The sequence below is a fragment of the Balaenoptera musculus genome, chromosome 2 (genome assembly GCF_009873245.2).
Source record: "Balaenoptera musculus isolate JJ_BM4_2016_0621 chromosome 2, mBalMus1.pri.v3, whole genome shotgun sequence".
Classification (NCBI taxonomy): Eukaryota; Metazoa; Chordata; class Mammalia; order Artiodactyla; family Balaenopteridae; genus Balaenoptera; species Balaenoptera musculus.
The window spans coordinates 41,991,975-42,011,729 of record NC_045786.1 but is presented as its reverse complement, the minus strand read 5'-3'; the positions used below and the strand labels follow the sequence as shown (position 1 = coordinate 42,011,729).

The 19,755-nt window shown below is 39.1% G+C and overlaps 1 protein-coding gene across 6 annotated transcripts in view; it reads left to right on the top strand.

Annotated features, from left to right (window-relative positions):
- The window catches only part of AKAP13 (A-kinase anchoring protein 13), a 344,813-nt gene that overhangs the window by 115,745 nt on the left and 209,313 nt on the right, over positions 1–19,755 (top strand). For all 6 annotated transcript variants that reach the window (XM_036844174.1, XM_036844173.1, XM_036844172.1 and 3 more), the window contains exon 3: positions 14,462–14,609. In XM_036844174.1, the coding sequence (XP_036700069.1) occupies positions 14,462–14,609 (148 nt within the window). The remainder of the gene's footprint in view (positions 1–14,461; positions 14,610–19,755) is intronic.

The window sequence follows — 19,755 nt, the reverse complement described above, 5'->3', positions numbered from 1 at the left end:
AAGCTTTATAATTTACCTTTAAAACTAATCAAGTTTTTACCTCTTTCTCCCTTCCTTTATGGCTGCTTTTCAGAAGGTGTCATAAAGCCAATTTTGCCATCCAGTTGAAATCCTTCACCCATAATTAAATAAAACCCAAAAATAGTAAAATTTATTACTTTATTTTGCTTTGTTTGAGAAATAATATATTTTACAAGAAGAAAGTATAAAGGAAAGTAAAAACATGGAGATTCTGAAATGGGGGATATTTTTATTTACTTGCGAATGAGTGGGGACATTTATTCTGTGTCTGCTGTATGCTAGATACTTGTTAAAATACTAGTACTTAAGGGGATTAAATAGTAACCCTAATCTGTGTAAGGCAGTTGAAGTGGTGCTGGTTTATAGTGAGCACTTGATGAAAGAGCCGTTATTAAATTATTTCAGGCACTTCAAATATATGGATATCCTAACACAGCTTCTACCCTTGTGGAGTTTACAACCTAGTGGTTCCCCAGAAGGACTCGAGGTGGCTCCTAGAAGTCACACAGATGGTGACAACTGAAGCTGGTGTTCTGAGTCGCGCGACTTCAAGGCCAGTGAGCTTGCCTCCCAAAGCGATGCCTCCCGTTCTGTATTTGCATCTTCCCTCCTAATCTTGGTGTAGTTGACAGTGTCCCCACTGGCCAGCTTTGAATATCTCTTTTCATGGTCTCACGGTTTGTTGTATTCTGGGCCAGGAATGAGATCTGAGCAGGTGTGGTTCAACTTGACAAGCTGGGTTTCCCTCCTGAGGCATTGCCCGGACACATGCCCGTTGCACAGACAGGGGAGGGATTGGAGAGACCTTGACCTACACGCAGTGAGTGAGGCATAGTGTGTTAGGTCAGGTAAGGAGGCCTTTCCCCTGAGGAAGGAGCCCAGGTGTCTCCTCAGGAAAGCAAGGCAGGGCTTGTTTCATGCTGTCCTCTCTTGGGCCAGTCATCAGTCAGGTGAGAGGAGGATGTGACAGGTAAAGGGAGCAGCATGGCCAGGTAGTGAGTGAGACATGTAGTAAGAGTGGGGCTTCAGCCTCTTGGTGTCCTCCTGGTTTGGTATGATGGTGGTGAGTGTGTGGGGAGAGGCTCCGGGAGGGAGGCGCGGCTGGGGAGGTTAGCAAGGGCCAGGCTGTGGGGGCCTTGTCTGCCGCCGGTGGAAGGGACGCGCTCCCGAGTTAGGATGTTATCCTGTTGACCGTCTGTGAGTTTCAGGGGAGTAACTTGATCAGATCGTATTTAGGAGACTCTTCTATAGCCTCCTACTGTGTGAAGGGCTAGCCTGGAAGCCTGGAGACCCAATTTCATAGATGACTTGAGAGGAAAACCAAGAACAGTGACCAGGGAATATCCAAGGAAGCTAGGTGGATAAGTATGGGAGATGGGTGGAACAGAAGTCAAGCTGATAGATTTTAATTATAGAATGTCCCCCACTTGAATCATCTGCTCTCTGGGAGGGCAGAGAAGGAAGAGAGGAATATTCTGTCAAGAATTAATAAAAATCCTTACGGTCTCTGCACTTTAACCAAATATCTGGTCCTGTTAGCAGAGGGGGACTGTCTCTTTAAGTGTTGACCTAATTACTCTAGCAGTTCCAGAGAGCCGTGAAACATTTGTGAGAGGGTGAGGCTGCTTTTTAAAGCCACCAGCTAACCCCCTTCAACCAATTTAGCTTTGCTTATTAACAAGAATAGACTGAGAGGCAGGGTTGTACATTGAAACAAAAAGCTCATACTCTTAGAATTCTAAAAAACTCTTATTTTTAAGGAACACTGTCCATTAAGGGGACCATACATTAAATGATTTCCAAACTTTTTGTAATTTTGATTCCTTTTCCAGCTGAAGTTTCAAGATTCTTCCCTGTTACAGAGGATAGTTCCTAAAACCATTCCATGCAGAGCACTCTACAGACTCATTGAGCGCCATCTGCTGGTTTTATTTTAATGGACCAAATAGGTGGTGCTTGGAAATCTTTAAGTATTTGTGTATATCTTAGTGTTGCAAAATTATGAAGCTGGAAGACAATATGAATTTTGATCATAATTAGTAGTAGTATTTAAAATAATAGTTTTTCATTGAGAAGGGGAATGCTTTTTGGCTGGAATATAGACATATTTGATTAAAAATGAAGGCAGGTTATAGGGATTTCACTGACCGACCCATATCTATATCTGGCAAAAGATTAGCCTGGTTGAAATAAAAACTAACTTCAAATGTCAAATAAAATGGTTACTTGTTTTCTAACATTGAAATCAACCAAAATCTGCTTATATGGAATGAATTTAGTTTATGCCCCAAATTAATGAATTTCACAGTTGACTTTGTTCATGTTACTTGAGGTGCTTTGAGACATCTTTCAAGGAAAGCGTTATGAAAAGGGCTTTGCTGGCCAGTCTGGAGGGGAGTGGAAGAGTATCTGAATATTTTTCCACTTAAGAGAGAGAGAGATGGGTAAAGTCCCTAGGGTAAAAAAACAGGGACGATGCTGTTTTGTTCTCTTCTCGTCACTGGCCCTTTTGAGCCTTAGCTATATTTTACGTGACTGTTTAAGGACCACGGAGCTAAAAATTTGGCATAGCCAGAGCGTTAGATTTACGGTCTTTTAATTTCTCATGTTGTCATCTTAAGTGTTTAAATGGGTTGAGGAGAGAGACGCAGATTGTTCACAGGAAGAAGGTCCAGTTAGGAATTCATTCATTCATTCATTCATCCAACATTTATTGAGCACTTAAAACAACCAGCTATACTTTTAGGCCATGCTATTGCATTGAGTAAAGCAAATGTGCTCCCTGACCTCATGAAGCTTACATAATAGTTGGGAGGAGAAGACGGAATCAGGGCAATATGTAAATAAACATATACTCTTAGAATTTTATGTATATGATATGTATGTAAAATATACACTGAGTGTGTATATATAAACTCATGTACACACATAAACGTAAATATATGCGTCAGAGAGTAAAAATTGCTATGGGGAAAAAACACAGGGCGAGCTAAGGAGAGTTGGGGCGGGGGAGTTCCATATTTCATTTAGGATGGTCAGGGAAGACCTCACTGATAAGGGGACATTTGAAGAATAATCATTAATGTTACATAAAAGTTGTTTATGATTTTCTTATTTGATCTTTCAACAACGTGTAGAAAGTACACGGGGGAAGTAATGTTGTTAAGCCTTCCATGGCTCCCCTTGCACTAGTATAAAGGCCAGAGTCCTTGGCATTTCTTTGTGAACTCGTCTCCTGCTTATTGTTCTCTGTGCTCAAGCCATAGCATGTTACTCCTCAAATGGGCCATGGTTGTTCAAAGCGTGTAGGCGTGGACTAGGCAGACAAAGGATGAAGTCTTTCCAAGGAGAGGGAACGACAGTGATTCTTTTAAAATGTGAATCAGATTATGTCACTCTTTTTAGAACCTTCCAGTGGCTTTAGCATCACACTCGGGGAAAAAATCCAAACTCCATCCTCATCTCCTATCCAGTGTTATTCAGTTGCTCTTCCAGACTGACCTTTGTTCTGTATACATGCCAAGTTTATACTTGTCTTCCAGTTGCTGTTCTCTCGGCCTCGAACACTTGTAACTTGCTTCTTCATTCAGGTTTCTGCTCAAATGTGACTTAGCCTGTAGTAGCCTTTCCTGACCAGCCTACCTGAAGCAGTCTCTCACGCCCACTTCAGACACACCTTAATCCCTTACGCTGTCTTATTCTTTGTAATAGAACTTTCCCCCGATGTTATTTTTTGTAATTTGGTTGTCTTACCTGCTAAAACATAAGCTCTATGAGGCCAGAAGCCTTGTCTCTTTCATGTTTATTCCCTAATTCTTAACAGCGTTTGACACATGTTTGATGATCAATAAATATTGTAATGAATAAACCCATTTTGCCGACAAACAAAATGAGTTTCAAGTGGTTATTTATCAGGTCTATAAAACAACCAGCTATACTTAGCTATTAAGTGATTCTGACCTTACTCCCGTGCCAGCGTTTTTTCCTACTTCACTACCCTTTGTGGTGGCAGATACTCTGTTAGTGAGTAACATGTTACATTGAAGAAATAGTGGATGCTAAATAATATTGATTTGTGTATGTGTGGGCACATTTGTGCGCTCTCTCTCTCCCCCTCTCTCTCTCTCTCTCTCTCTCTCTCTCACTCTCACTCTCACTCTCACTCTCACACACACACACACACACACACACACACCCCGTGTATGTGTGCTAGTGCTTTGTGATGGTGTTAGTTGCCCAGAAAATGGAAGCCACTCTGAGAACCATACAGGTTACTTTGGGGAAATATTAAAAAGCCAGCAGAACCGAACAGCCCTGTCCAGTGATTTGGGTTTGGGATTTTTTTTTTCTTTCTGGTAAGTCTTCTGTTTTTAGCCTGATGGCAACAACATCATGCATTTATGTTAGTTCTTATCTTAAAGGCACTCAGGGTACTACTTTGCCATGACTGTGCCTTATAAACTTGCCTTTTATTTCCCTACCTAGAACACTCCAGTAAATTAGGCAGCACAAATGTAACTCTTGTGTCATTCTGTAATTAAAGTTTGTGGTATTCTCCTTGTGAATGAATCCCAGTGTAAAGAAGTCCAAGGAACTGCACTTTGGGGTGCTCACAAAGATAGAAATACAAGATTGCTATTTCTTTGAGGTTTGCTAATATTATATATATATATTTTTTTTCTTTTTTTTAAGCTTCATTACATCCAGTGTTTAAAACCCCTCTGATCTGGCAGCTGTTTCCTGAATGATTTTTGGATTCATTTAGTTTGTAGCCTCTTTCACCTCCTCCCACACCCCTGTCCACTCATTGCAACCACCATCTCTTTCAGAGGGAGTTCTTGTTCCTCTGGCTCCTTCCAGTGGCCTGTGTTTGAGATGACCCTGTGGGAAGCCTCCCTCCCCTGACTTTTGCTCAGTCTTGTGTCCAGTGCTTCCTCTAATTCCTACAGTACCTGAACCTTGCTTTTCCAGCAAAATTATTGTGGCTGAATTATTGCTTTATGTGTCTCTTTCTCCCTTGAAAAACTATGAACTCCAAGAGAGCAGAAATTGTCCTGTCTTCATATACTCAGTATCTACTGTAGTATCCTACCCAAATGCTCAACCGATCTTTAGTTAAGTGAAGGCAGTGATAAGCAAGCCAAACTTAGTGTTTGGCTTATTTGTAGCATTTTACATTTTGTTTTTTAAAAGGATGAAGTGTTTTTGGCTCAGCCCAGCAAACACTGAGCCCTTGCTGTATGTCAGGCCCTTTGAAGAGATGTTGAGTGTACAAAGATCAACTAGATAGTCAAAGGTGAACGAGATAGTCTCTTCCCCAACTTCACTGTAAATGGCTAAGCTTTCAGAAGGCATGTTCCTGCCTGGGGCGATCTGTCCTGAGCCATGAGCAGCACTGGGCACAGCCATTTCTCCACAGAGGCTTTCCTAGTATACCCCACAAGGCAAACTTTGGGCACCCATCTCCTCCTCTGCACCTAGAGACGCTGGGTGTTTATGCTAATTATAGCACTTACCCGGTGGTATTCCGTCTATATGCACGTCTGTCTAGGCTTCTGGAGGGCAGGCAACAGGAAGTATTTATAATTCTAGTACCAGTTCATAGCAGAGACAAACTATATTAAATAGAGGCACTTCGTGCTTGTTTAGCATGAATGGATGAATAACTTAAGGCTTTGCTAATGGGAACAGAACAGAAAGGAAGGTAAAGAACACATTAATATTGGGCTGTTAAATATCTTTCAACTATGTAACTTATCTACTTGATGGATGGACTAGAATAAAAATTTTATACTAGCAGTAAAAAATTATGAAATAACAAAGTAAAATAAACTAAAGGAAGTGTTTAAAGTAATAAAATATTTTCAAATATTTTAAGGCTCATTTACATATAACATTAATGTTTAGTATAATATTCATATTTTCAGATATTCATATTTTCAAAATAGCCCCTATACTAATGGTTAGCAGTCCTATTATATGTGATAGCAATAAGTCATTTGAAAGTCCTTTAACTTTCATTAATTCAGTCTAGCTTTCTACCTGATTAGTACAGATCAACAGTTATATTTTGCCTAGATCTTATCATCCCCAAAGACTTTTTGTAGTTACTGAGGGTATTGTTAACAAGATGGTTAAAATAAAGAGAAATCTGAGATATTTTAGATGGTGGGAAATTAACTGCATCATGAATCTAGGAAATGATATTTATTTTAGTTATGAGCTCTCTGGAATACTCAAAAGTGAGAAAATCTAAGTATTTTAAGTTTTTGGCTAAAGAGGGCTCAATTGTGGCTGCCATTTAGAAAGAGAAATATAGTAAGTCTCATAATCTTTCTTGATGGCATTTGAGTTTGAGTTCCTTTTGGGTCCAAAGGATCCTATTTCTGGGGTTGAGGCACAGGAATAGGTAGATTAATAGTATGTTGTGAGAAGACCCATTTAAGGCTGGAGAAAAATGAAACAGTTCTTGAGTTTGCTGCTTTTCTGTCTTTGGATCTCTCCTCCCTTGTGTGTTCTGAGGATTGCTTAAAAACCATTCCTTTTAAAACTGCAAGTCCTTTAATCCTTGCCTCTTTTAGCATCACTGATCCTCTGTTCCCTGATTTCTCCTCTTATCTGGCTGGCTTTTCCTTGCCTGGTTTGTTTCTCCCTGCCCTCCCCTGCAGGAACCCGGGGTCTAGTCCTTGGCTCTCTGTTACCATGGAGACCTCATTGATGGTCAGGACTTTTTAACTTAGTGCAGGTTGGCTCTCAGATCTGCCTCACCAGCCCAGACCTTTTCTGACAGCCTGTCGTGCTAACTACCTCTTGGGTGTGTAATATCTACAATTTCCCATCCTGTTGGTAGATGAAACTTGACATTTAGAGCTTATTATTCTCTTTCTCACAAATCATTCCCATACCCCCTCCCTTTTTTCCTTAGAGAGATACTCCCTTTTCTGTTAATGTTGCTTAATGTTTACTCTCTTCCTATCTTTGTTCAGCCACCATCGTCAATTATCATATTTCATCAAATTATTTTCAACCACATGCCTTTCTCACATTTCTTTTTAGATCATCTTGGTACTATAGCAGTTTAGGCCCATTTTGCTTCCTCACACTATGTTTTTGTAATATTTTCCCCAAATGATTTCCTTGCCTCTATTCTCTTTTTCCTTCTTAGGATACTGCTGTGAGATAAACCTTTCTAGAACATTTGCTGCTTTTAACATGTCACCTTCCACTCCTTGACCTCCAGTTTTCTCCCAGTACATACCACACAAGGCTGTGTTTTTTTTTCTTGCCTACACACAGGTTCAAGTATGAATCTTTTGGCTTGCCATTAATATGCTACGTAAACTGATCTCTGCTACCTTTGTTCATTCATATAGTTATTGAAAAGCTTCCTGTTGCTACATAGGCATTGTGTGAAGTGCCCGAAAGGACACAGTTCTTGCTTTCCATAAGCTTCAGATGGTGATGAGAAGTATGTACGATGTAGTGGGCTGAGTGTAGAATTAAACACACTCTGGCTCTGTCACACATCCTTGGGTCCAAGCAGCCGGTGTGCCTAGGTTTGAGTTTACCCCACATGTAAGCGTGTCTCCTGCCTGATCTCTCCTTCAGCACCTCTGGATACTTCTGTCTCCCTTGTTTTCAGCACCCTCTTCCTTCTTCCTACCTAATATGGGACGTGTCCACAGCCTCTCTTTCTCTTTTGTGGCCTGGACCATTTTGAAGAATACAGTACCCCTGTTCTACCTATAGACCTTTTGGTGTCTGTCACTTGCTTGCTATTGAACATGTGTTTCTTCTACTGATAATTGCCTCTTTGCACATTTCTCCTTTCTGCCACTTAACTCTGTCTCCTGCACTTAACCTTAGTGTCAGAATTGTGGAAAGAATACAGACTTTGGAATCCTACTTGGGTTTGAATCCCAGCTTTAGCCCTTTCTAGCTTTGTTCTTAGACAAGACATTAAAAATCCTCTGGGTTACAGTTTTCTCATCTCCAAAGCAGGGGTAAAGATACTCACCCTGCAGTGTTTGCAAAGCAGCTGGTTCTGCCTCCGACCTGCAGAAAATGGTTGTAGTGAGCCTGTGTCCCTTTCTCCCGTCACCAATCTCCTGTCGTGTTTATTGTTTATAGAATACTAATTTGTGATTAAAGTGGTTGCTGCGTTGTATTAGGTATTTTTCCTCTGTTGTTGGGTAAGAGACAGTTGTACAGGAGGGGTGAGGACAGGCTCTATGCTCCCAGCCTGGGGTGGAGCGCCAACGGAACTTTATAAACAAAGTTTGCTGTTGGTATAGAGCTTTGTCCACATCTGTGTTGATAGAGCATAACATATCCCCATTCCTTAAGCCCTTTAAAGCCTTTTGAATTAAACATTTTTTTCCTTTATGTTCTTAAAACTTTATGTGTGGAAATAATTTCAAATTTATAAAAAGTGGTAAAAAAAACAGTACAAAGAATACCCAAATATTAGTTACTCAGGATTACACCTGTTAACATTTTACCCCATTTGATTTATCATTTGCACTCTCTAGCTAAAAACCTATATACACCCACAGTGTTTCCTTTACTATCTGTCAGTAAGGTGTGTATATCCTGGCCTTTTATCCCTGAAGTGCTTCAGTCTGAATTTTCTAAGACTGGAGCTTCTTCTCTCTTATAAATCACAGTAGGGTTAATTACTGTTTTTCGTTGTCATGTCTCTTTTAGCCTTCTTTAATATGGGACGTGTCCACAGCCTCTCTTTATCTTTTATGGCCTTGACCATTTTGAAGAACACAGTACCCCTCTCCTGTTTAATAGAACGTTTCTCATTTTTTATTTGTCTCGTGCTTCCTTGTGGTTAGATTGAGGTTTTGTGTTCCTGGTCAGAGTAATGCATAGGTAATTTTATGTCCTTCTCAGGGTATCACATCTGGAGGCACACAGTATTCATTTATCTCTACTGAGGATGTTTATTTTGATTATCTGGTCAAGGTTTTGGTAGATTTATTCCCTGAATAAATACTGCTTTTTTTTCTTCCTTGTAACTTGTTAGAAGTCTGGGGGCAGACACATTTAAGACAGTGTACATATCTTGTTACTCATCAGAATTTCCCCCTAAGTTGAGCATTCATTGAAAATTTTTGCTGGAATCAATTTCTACCATTATGATTGCAAAATGATAGCTTTACTACTTCAGCACTCTTCCCTCTTTGACTGTCAGGCTTCATCATTCCACCATACATAAGAGTTCTCGCTTTTCCTCTTTCTGTCTATTGTTAATATAGATTCATGACTTCCTATTTCTTTATTGTTTATAATTCATTACTGTTCTTAATTGGCAATTTGGTCTAAAATTGGTCCCAGATTTGGCCAGAGGAAGCTACGTCAATGTGCAGCATGGCAGCATGTCCCCATCCTTTTTTTCTGTCAAAACAAGATGTTTTGTTCCCTTATTTTCTGTCAGTTTCCTTATTTTCTGTCAAAACAAGATGTTCGAGTCTCATCTTGTACATATCCTGACCTAGACCTGGAAACAGCCATTTCTTTGAGCAGTCTTGGTTCCTTTTAGTGAAGAATGGTATCAGTGACCAAGATCTGAGCATTAGGTATGCTCATTGCTACTGGGTGTCCCTCTGTGGTGTGAGGCTTTAATGAAATTAAAAACTAGCTGCCCTGCGTTTCCAAAGGGTAGACTTTGCATTTCAGACAGTGGAAAAGCTATAGCTGACTGTCAATCTTTGGTTGCTTTAGGAAATGATTATGCAAAATGACATGCCAGTTACCTGTACTCTTATATTTAAGGGCGAGAATGAAGCTAATTGCATGGATGCATATAGTATCTGAATTATACAAGGACTCACTTTGGAGTTATTCTTTTGGTGCTACAATATTTACCACCTCATGGGAAGATAATACTTTGGAGTAATGCTCAGTATTTACTTAGTATTACTTACTTTCTTTGTTTCACTTTTCCCTTATGATTGTTGGGTATAAATCTTGTCATTTTGGCAAACTGGGAAATTGATTTGGGAAGACCTGTAAACCTCCTTTAAGATTCTTGAATAAAAGCTAGTTATTGTTATAACTTCATCATTCTGGGATCTTGCCAGAATATCTGTACTAAATATTTATGTCTGCAAGATATAAAAATTGGCCTCAGAAATGTAACTTAATTTTGCACCTTTTAACTTTGAATATCTGATCATGTAAATTATTTGAAAAATTTTTTCTTGGAAACTTCTTATTTTGAAATAATCTCAAGTTTACAGAAAAGTTAGAAATCCCATATACCCTAAACCCAGATTCACCAACTGTTAACATTCTACCTCATGTGCTTAATCATTATCTCTCATTTTTTACCCTGAATCGTTTGAGAGTAACTTGTAGACATGCTCCTTTACCCCAAATACTTCATTGTGTATTTCTTAAGAACAAGGATATTCTCTTACATAACCACAGCACAGTTACCAAAACCAGGAAAATTTTAACATTAGTACAGTGTTAAATGTGTAAACCTCATTCAAATCTGGACACTTGTCCCGTTAATGTCCTTAATAGCAATTTGTTTTTATTGTTCAGGATCCAGCCCAGGATCACGTATCGCATTTAGTTGGAAAGTCTTTTCAGTCTCCTTAATCTGGAATAGTACTTCAGCCTTTGTTTTTCATTAGTGACATTCTGGAAGAGTACAGGCCAGTTTTTTTGTGTGTGTTTGTTTTTTAATTTTTATAGAAGGCCTCTCAATTTGGGTTTGTCTGATGTTTTCTTCTGGCTAGGTTGAGGTTATGGCATTTTTGTTAGGAACACTAAGTGATGCTGTGTTCTCAGTGGGTGGGATCAGAAGACATGTGATATTAGTTCGTTTCATTATTTGTGTTGTTAACTTTTTTGATCACTTGATTCATGTGGTATGTGCCAGGTTTCTGTCTTTCCCTTTGTAATTTATAAGTGAGCAGATTATTTTTAAAAGTAAGTTTTTTCTTTTTAAAATAATCCATCTTTATTTTTAAAAATTGGAAAACCAAAGCACAAAGTAAATTAAAATTGGCTTCAATTACTACCTAGGAATAACTACTATTAAAGTTTTGGGGTCTCCTTTTCTTTCTTTTCAAATATGTGTTTTGAGCACCTGCTACTTATTATTCTAGACAAAGGGAATATCTCAGTGAGTAAAACATGTTCTCATGGGGCTTACATTCTGGTAAATAATAATAGCTATCATTTATTTTTTAATTTATTGAGATATAATTAACATATAACATTGTATTAGTTTGAGGCATACAACATAACGATTTGATATATGTATATATTGCAAAATGATTACCACAGTAAGTTTAGTTAACATCCATCACATATAGTTACAGATTTTTTCTTGTGATGAGAACATTTAAGATTTATTCTCTTAGCAACTTTCACATGAACAATACAGTATTGTTAACTAGTTAACTGTAGTCATCATGCTGTACAGTACATTATAACTATCATTTATTGCACATTTATTATGTGGCAATGCACTGCTGTAGGTGCTTTGCTTTTATCAATCATTTAATTCTTAAAACAACCTTATGAGGTAAGTGTGATTGTTGCTCTCTCATGGCAGAGAATTTAGTATACCCCAGGTTAAACAGCTGCAAAGTGGTGTGCCATACTGTGATTCAGGCAGAGACCATCCTCTGAACTACTGCGGTATGGTAACAAGTTATAAGCCAAGTCTGAAAGTTAGAAAACAAATTAAGGTGGTGATTCTGTTGAACTCTTGGGAACAGAACTATGGCAGCATTGTTGTCTATACCTGAGATGCTTTGTACTTGCCTAGGGTTTTCTCTTACTCCTCCACTCTTACTCCGTGTTAAGCAGTGACCTCTCTTGATTGGGCCTCCCTAAGGAAATTCTCTTACTTTCCCCCTCTTCCCTTCTACTGATCTGTTCTCAATGATGTGACGGTTAAAAAGAAAAAACCAAACCAAACCCTGATTTGTAGCATTTGCCAATTTCAGTGGTGTAAATATACCCATAATCGTTGACTTCAAGGTATCAGTGCCACATCACTGAACGCAGAATTGGCAAGAGGTGTGCTGGGAAAAGATGTGCAGTAGCACACCAGCACACACACATAACAGATACAACAGATGTAAACCTCAAGAGCGTAGATAATAGTAAGATGTGGCAAAAGAATTAAAATGAGATGTTTCGAGTATTTATTACATCTCTTTTTAATTTATTTAATTGTAAGCTTATATCATTTACTTTTTAATAGTGGCCTGTTTAACACCTGGCTTGCAGAAATCCTGAAAACATGATGCGCTCTCGCAAGCCTGTACAGGCCAGCTCCAGCGTACCGCTGCAGTTACCTTGCTGCTGACTGTGCCCTCCTTCAGGAGCCTTAGGACTGACACTGTCTTGCTATCTAAGAGATCAGCGCTATCCCTTCTTTTAACATTCCTCCCACGTAACTCCCTATCTCATTCCTCTAATCTCCATCTAACATCTTCCCTGTTTCCAAGGCCTTGTTTGCCCCACACTGTAAGTCACTCTCTCCCATCCCTCAGATGCTCTTCTCTTCCCGATTTCATTTTTTTCCCCAAATCAAGTTACTGTCCCCAGTTAAAGGAAGGCCCCAGACACAACTAGTATCTTGGGGCATGGAGAGTCTCTCAGCAAGATGGTAGGTCTAATGTAGAGAGAGAATCTTTGATCTAGAAAGCGAAGATCTATTCTTAGATTTCCAGGTTAGAAATATAAGTGGAAATAATATATATATATTTTTACTTATTAATAAGTACATAAAGGTGATTTCAGTACTATTAATAGAGTCCCCAAGATAGGGACTTATATACAAGTCCAAAAGTATAATTCTAAATAGTGTCTGAAGTCAGTGATAATTCTGTTGTACCGACTGTGCTATTCCTGTGTTAGGGTGCTTTGGAACTTTCCAGTTCAGCAGTCCTAGTAAGGTACAGCTTATTTGTAGTTCATTCTGACTTAAAACAGATTGGAACCCCTACCGTATACAGGGCGCTGCACAGAGTACTGGGGAAAAATAAGAAAGAGACACTCAGGGCTATAGGAAATACTTTGAATTTGGTCTTCAGAATCAACCTGCTGGAGCATTTCTGTTACTAGACTTGATCGCAAGTTTGACTTCATGATTTTTGGTTTTTATTATTTAGTGAAACACTACCTGCTGCTCTTTTCTGCTGCTGGCCATTAAGTTGTGGCCACAGGGTGCCATGGTTCTCTAATAGGCTTTATTGCTGCTAAAGTGGAAAGGAAAAAATGTTCTAAGCAATGGGAATTCTCTCCCCTATATAATGTTAAAATGGCCTGGCTTTCTCTAAATTGGATTTTCCATAATGCATCATTAAGGTTTACACAGTACTAAACCTCAGTGCTTTAAAATCTTTTGTTTATGGTTACCGCATGAATTATATAATGTTTATGATTGGGAGAATGGTAATTAGGACTGTATTTCATAGAATAAATTTAATTTAGCCAGTGACCTCAATTTTAAAAAATGTATAAAAATTGCTAGAAGAATATTTGCAAATAAAGGACGAAGATGTCTTAACTTCTAAATAGTTGCAGAGTCACGGGCAGAGTTACTGGCACAAGATTTATGTCTGATTCCGTGGGCTTAAGGGAGGGGTGGATAAAGAAGAGTAGCGATTCCAGATGGTCAGGAAACACAACTTGTTGGAAGAGCGCCCCTCCCATCGTCATAGATTAAGAATATTATCCTAGGCTGAGTGGTGAATATGCTTCAAGAATTCTCACATATTAGCTGTAAGAAGAGAAGGTATTATCTCCATTTATATAGTCAAGGAACCTGAGATTTAGAGGATTTAAGTAAAGTCTTTGTAGATGGAATTTAAACCCGGATTTGTCTGGAGCCCAAGCTCTTTGCACTCTACCACTTCCAGGCCAGCTCTGTTAGAGGCTCTCCATGTTTGATGGAGAATGGGTGGACTTGGCAGTGATTCTGTGGGATGTAGAGTTTAGAGAGTTATTGCTGCAAATGGAACACAGAGGTTAAGGGGCATTCTGGGTATAAGGATGTAACTGTTTAATATACTTCCTCCATCCTCTCTGCCTTATTTTTAGATTTTCCTGGAATTTTTACAGAGCTTTTTTAGGGAGCTGTTTTACATTCTTTTAAAATTTTTTTTCCAAGTGAATGTACCATTATCTTGTTGGTTTACTTATTTGTCTAACCATCTCCACTAAAATGTAAGCTTAAAGAGGACAGAGATCTTATTTTCAGATTGTTTTGTATTCTCAATGCCTAGAATACTTCCTGGCACATAGGGGTTCAATCAGTGTTTATATCTGTATGAACTCACTAGAATGGGCACAGTTTAGATGATATATTTGATTTCCCCTTAAATTTGATGTTTTCTAAAGATAGGCTCCCAAGAGGAACCTTACTAATGCAAACTTGCTCTCTCTTCCCTTTTCCTAGGGCGACTGTGTTGTTACTGTACTGCTCGCTGAAGAGGACAAAGTTGAGGATGATGTAGTTTTTTACTTGGTATTTTCGGGTTCCACCCTCCATCACTGTACAAGTACTCGGAAGGTCAGTTCTGATACGCTGGAGACCATTGCTCCTGGTAAGTATTTGGATGGAATCTTTACTAGCCTTTATTTATTCTGTGTTCTAGTATAGAGTAATCAGGGTGATAGAACTATTGTTAGATCTTTGTTTTAAATACACTTTAAAGTATTTTATTTCTTGCTTGTTGCACAAAAATCTGAGCCTAACTAGAAATAATTGAAATAAAATGGTGTCATAAATTGAAAGACAGTAATTAAGATCAGCAAAAATATTAATTTATTGGAATGTGGAAGAAAACTAAAACACATTTGAAAGATAAAAGTTCATGCGGTTACTATGGTATGACTGCATATTTGATTCTGAATATCACTGTGGCAAGAGCAAAGGTAAAATGAAGTTAGTGACACATTCCTCAGTATCCGTGAGGGAAAGACTAAAAATCTTCCGTGAAAGCCAAAGCTTCCCCAGATTAACAGATTATATAGTTCATGGTGAAATGAATACTTAATCGCTATTGCATTTATCCATTTAACAGAATTAAAAGGAAAATGTTTACTTTTAAAAATTCTTCATAAAGTCATTAAGTCATTGCTATTTCCACCAGAAGCAGCTGATAACTTTGACTGTCTTTTGACCGACCCCAGGTATCTGAAGGTATATTGATTTGTGTTTGGAAATGAGCTGCTTCTTTCTTTAATTGACCTTGCTTCAAAGTTAATAATTGGTTAATTTTCATCAGAATACAAAAGAGGGCACATTTAGGGGGAACCCCTAAAAATGTTGACAGTTGACAGTTGAACCATTTGCCTTTAGAGAATAAAATGGATTTAGTTCTTATTGAAACATTTCCTGTAACCAGTGATTTTATGTAACTCTGATTCCACTTTGTTGAAATAGATGGTGTAAAAAAGTATTAGTTTATCAAGCACTTTCAATATCTGGTCTTGCTGGTATTAGATCAGATGGTCAGTTTTTGGTTGCTGCTGTGCTGTTTTCCATACATTATCTTCACGTCTGACGCCTACCAGATCCTGGAAGTTAAAACACATTCAAGAACTGAGATTATGACAGTTGAAAGCTGTATTTATCCTCCTACTCGACAAAAGTGATTTTGAAAATACAGGATTTAAAGATTCTTGGCAATTTCTATGTATATTCCCCCCAAACTTTTAGGGATAGGAAATTTAGCAAGGAGTTCAGGATAGGTACTGATTTTTTCCCGAAAGAGTATTAAGTATCCTTCTTTGTAACTTAAAGCTCTAGTCTTGTTTCCTGTGAAGTATATCATGTCAGAGAGGCTGATCTGGAACTTGACGTCTGCTCCAGCGGGTGCCATCCAGTGTCACCACTGCTAAACATTTCTTATGTGTGGGTGACTGTGAGAAACAGACCCTCAGCTAGGTAGAATCAGTCAGTCCCTGACTGGGCTCTTATTAGGAAGGGAATGGAGGTAATTTATATAGACTTATTCTTTTCCTGATTTAGAAATGCTTTAGCAGTTTAAGTTTGTGTGTGTGTGTGTGTGTGTGTATGTGTATATGTTTGTGTGTTCTTATATATAGAGAGAGAGCGAGAAAGCGTGCAAGTAGACATAAGGAGAGTGTTCGAGGAAGGCCGGCTATTACAAGGACACAGCCCTGTGCCCTCACTGCCGTCCTCAGTCACAGGTACCAGCAGAGTCCAGCCTCCTGGTGGAGAGCGATGTGCCTGGTGGCTCGTATACCTTCAATGACGAGGTACTTAAATTAGTGTGGACTGCAAGCAGTTACTCTCCTCGGGTTCACGCATCCACGGTACTTGTATGACAGCCAAGAGCTCTAGGTTTGTACCACATCCTTGTAATATTGTCCCCACCCTACTGTTTTGGAACTTTAGTTCCCATTTCTTCTCTTGCCTTTGGTCTAACAATTCTTCAGCCTGTTTCAGGCCCCCCTCTTTTCCAGCCCCACCCGTCTCTGGGTGTCCTTTGGTACTGACTGACTCTGAGTGCCCTAGACCTGTTGACTCCAGCCAACCAGAATGGGCATTGTATTCTGCTCTTTCCCTCTAGTTTGATCTGAATCCTCAGTAATCATTCCTGACCCATTTGCTTGGGGCCTGGAATCACAGTACCTGGTTTCTCCTAATTTTTCACTAATCAGCTCTCCTCCCCTCAAATTATGATCTTACCTATTTACCATATTCTTACAACTTGTCCCCTTTGCCCCCAGTTGGCCTGAATGTTCTGCTACCCACCTGAATTCAGTCAGCCTGCTGCCTGAGGCCCCTAATCACAACAGAGGTGACAAAGGATTAGAGTCCCTGAAAGGCCCTCTTGTACAAGCAGGCTGAACAAAGAGTAAGGCAGCATGTGAGACTTTGATATGTGCAGGGGTCCCAGTGAGCCTCCCTCCTTGGTGAAGTAGAACCTCTGTTAACTATTGAAACAAAGGAGCTTCCTGAGTGGATCTTGCTGCTCTGGTCGTCACACGTGTCATTTTTCTGTTCACTTGTCTTCTTCAGCTGCTGTCCAGATCGGCCCAGTAATTGTTGTGGAGGGATGGGTAGAGATAGGGAGACTTACGGGGGTTAAGTTAGTTTTGAATTGCTTGTTTATATCATGGAGTTAATAGTTTCATCTAGAATTAAATTGCCTTAAATCTGCTGTGGGAGATTTCTTTGACTTGTTCTGTACTTTCCTTGAGGTCTTTACTCAGATATCACCTTCTCAGTGAGGCCTTCCCTGTCCACCTTATAAAAATATACAACTGCCTCCTCACCACGCTCCCTGTTCCCCTTCCCTGCTTTACTTTTCTCCACTGCACTTATCAACTTCGGACACATTATATATGTTATTTATTTTCTACTTGCCTCTACTGCAGTGTCAGCTTCCTGAGGGCAAGGATTTGTGTCTGTTACGTTCACTGGTATATGCTAAGAAGGCTTCTGTGAATTCCTACCACTTGATGGGACTGAGTTTCTACCGTGTTGAAACTCATCCTGGTTCTCAGAAGCACCCTTCTAGAAAGGTTGTGCACACGTATGTGCGTGTGTACACACACACACACGCACATCCTTTCTTTTGAAAACTGCAAGAGGAGTCTGGCTTCTTGAGTTGACTTCTTGGCTTGGGTCAGAGGTCTGTGTTCTCTTTCCAGAGCTACCTCTGATGATTTCTGTGCATCAGTTAGCCATACTGATAGCCTCAAATTTGCTGTCTGTGGAGGGCAGTGTCCGATTAGTCAAGGTTCTTCGTGGAAAGTCTGTATTGCTTTGTGCATCCCAGTTACTGGGTAAACGTGCACGGTCTGTTTGCAGCAGCTGCGACCGGGAGGGATGTCCCTGCACCCTTTCTGCTCCTGTGTGGGGCTAGCTCCTCAGGTCCTCGGGTCCTCGTCATTTTGCTGACAATGGGAAGAAAAAGAGCTTTGTGTCTTGATCTTGCTTTTAATGTCATGTTTCATCCAGATTGCTGGCTCTGATTTTTCTTTGAGTTCTCTGCGTGTTTCACTGTCAGTGTTTTGTACTATTTTAGTTTTCACTAAAACCAGATGATTGATTGACCTTCACAGACAGCTACTCCTTGATGTTAGTCTGTAACCTTTTATGATTTGGGGGTAGGGAGATGAGACATTTCTTAATAGTCTCCTGGAAAAAAACCTCTTTGACTTCAGATACCGAGATTACAGTCCATTTTTTTCCTTTTTTCATGTTTTCTCACTCTTTTGCTTGTTTTCTGATGAGAAGCTTACAATGAATTGTGTATGTATGTTTAGTTATAAAGAAATTGTAAAGTCTTTTTAAAGTAATCTTCTCTTGCCTTAACACTATAGAAAGGCTGTAGACGTGATACAATCCTCCTTCTTTAAAAAGGAAATTATGTTAAGAGTAGTAGCATCTTAGGGGACAGTTAGTTGGAGCCTTTAAATTGTTTGAATGTTTTAGAAGTGCACATGTTATTTTTAACATATTGAATATAGTAATTTTTAATAAAAACATATTGAAGACTTTGGAAACAATGTCCTCTCTTTTGAAAATAAACTATCTTTGTGCTAATGAACACTAAACAAAGACAAACAAGCTTTATAATAAAATACCACATTCAAAATACCTATGAATTGGCTGGTTTAAGAATATAATTTGCTGTGAAATACATCCTGAAATGAAAATATATCTCTACAGACAAAAGGTGTTGCATTTGTAATAAATGAAAATAAAACATCTCCATTCTTTTCTCTTCATATAAAACAAATCCCACCCCAAATCCCATTTTAACAAAACAGTGATTTTCCTTGAGGGATGAAGCCAAGATGTTTTCTTTAAAAGACTAGAGGACTGGTAAGTAATATAAAGAAATCTGAGTATCCTTGGAAGGTAATTCTTGGAGGATATGAGGTACTGTCATGGATTCATTTTTATTACTTAAATGAGAATTTAGACCAAGCAGACAATACTTGCAGAATGGAAAATGAGACAGGATGTTTAGTGGATGCTCATACTATTTTTGTGAAAGGCTTTGGTGCAGAATCTATCATAAAATGAAATCTTTTTTTTTTTTTTCAGCATGTCTGTTACTTACTTTTAGACTTCGCAGCAAGGGTTCTTGTTTGACAGGAAAACTGCAAACATTCACTGACCCAGAATTTGACTCCGCTCTTCCGTATCTTTCTTTTCTTTCTCACTTAATCAAAGGGAAGGTACTATATAAAGTAGATTTGTTATTAAAAAGAAAGAAAAAAGTACATTTACCATGATCAGAAGTCTTTTGTGGCTTAATTAAAAACCAGTGCTTACAGCCCAGGTCTCAACAAGTAGTCCTGCAGTTAAATCATGTGTCTCTCAGTTCTTGTGAACCAAGACTCTGTTTCTAGCAGCGGACGTCCAGAGGTTGCCAAATTGAATAACACATTTGAAAAGAAGTTCTAGGCTTTTAACTGGCACAATCAGAGAATCCTGGTGCCCTCTCTCTCTGCCAAAGTAATCAGTTATCCTAAAATACTATCCTAAAATACTCCTACTACAAGGCTGTCTCTAGACAGACATGATTTTATATTTTAAAAGGCTTAAATTACTGTCCCAATGCTAGTCAGTATATATAGTGGGTATCCTGGAAAAACAAACTGAGGACTAGTTGAAGGGAAGCGTATCTGCTGTCTGCTGTCCTGTTGTAATGCCTGTGTGGATACTTCATCACCTTGGAACTATGAACACAGCACTAGAAT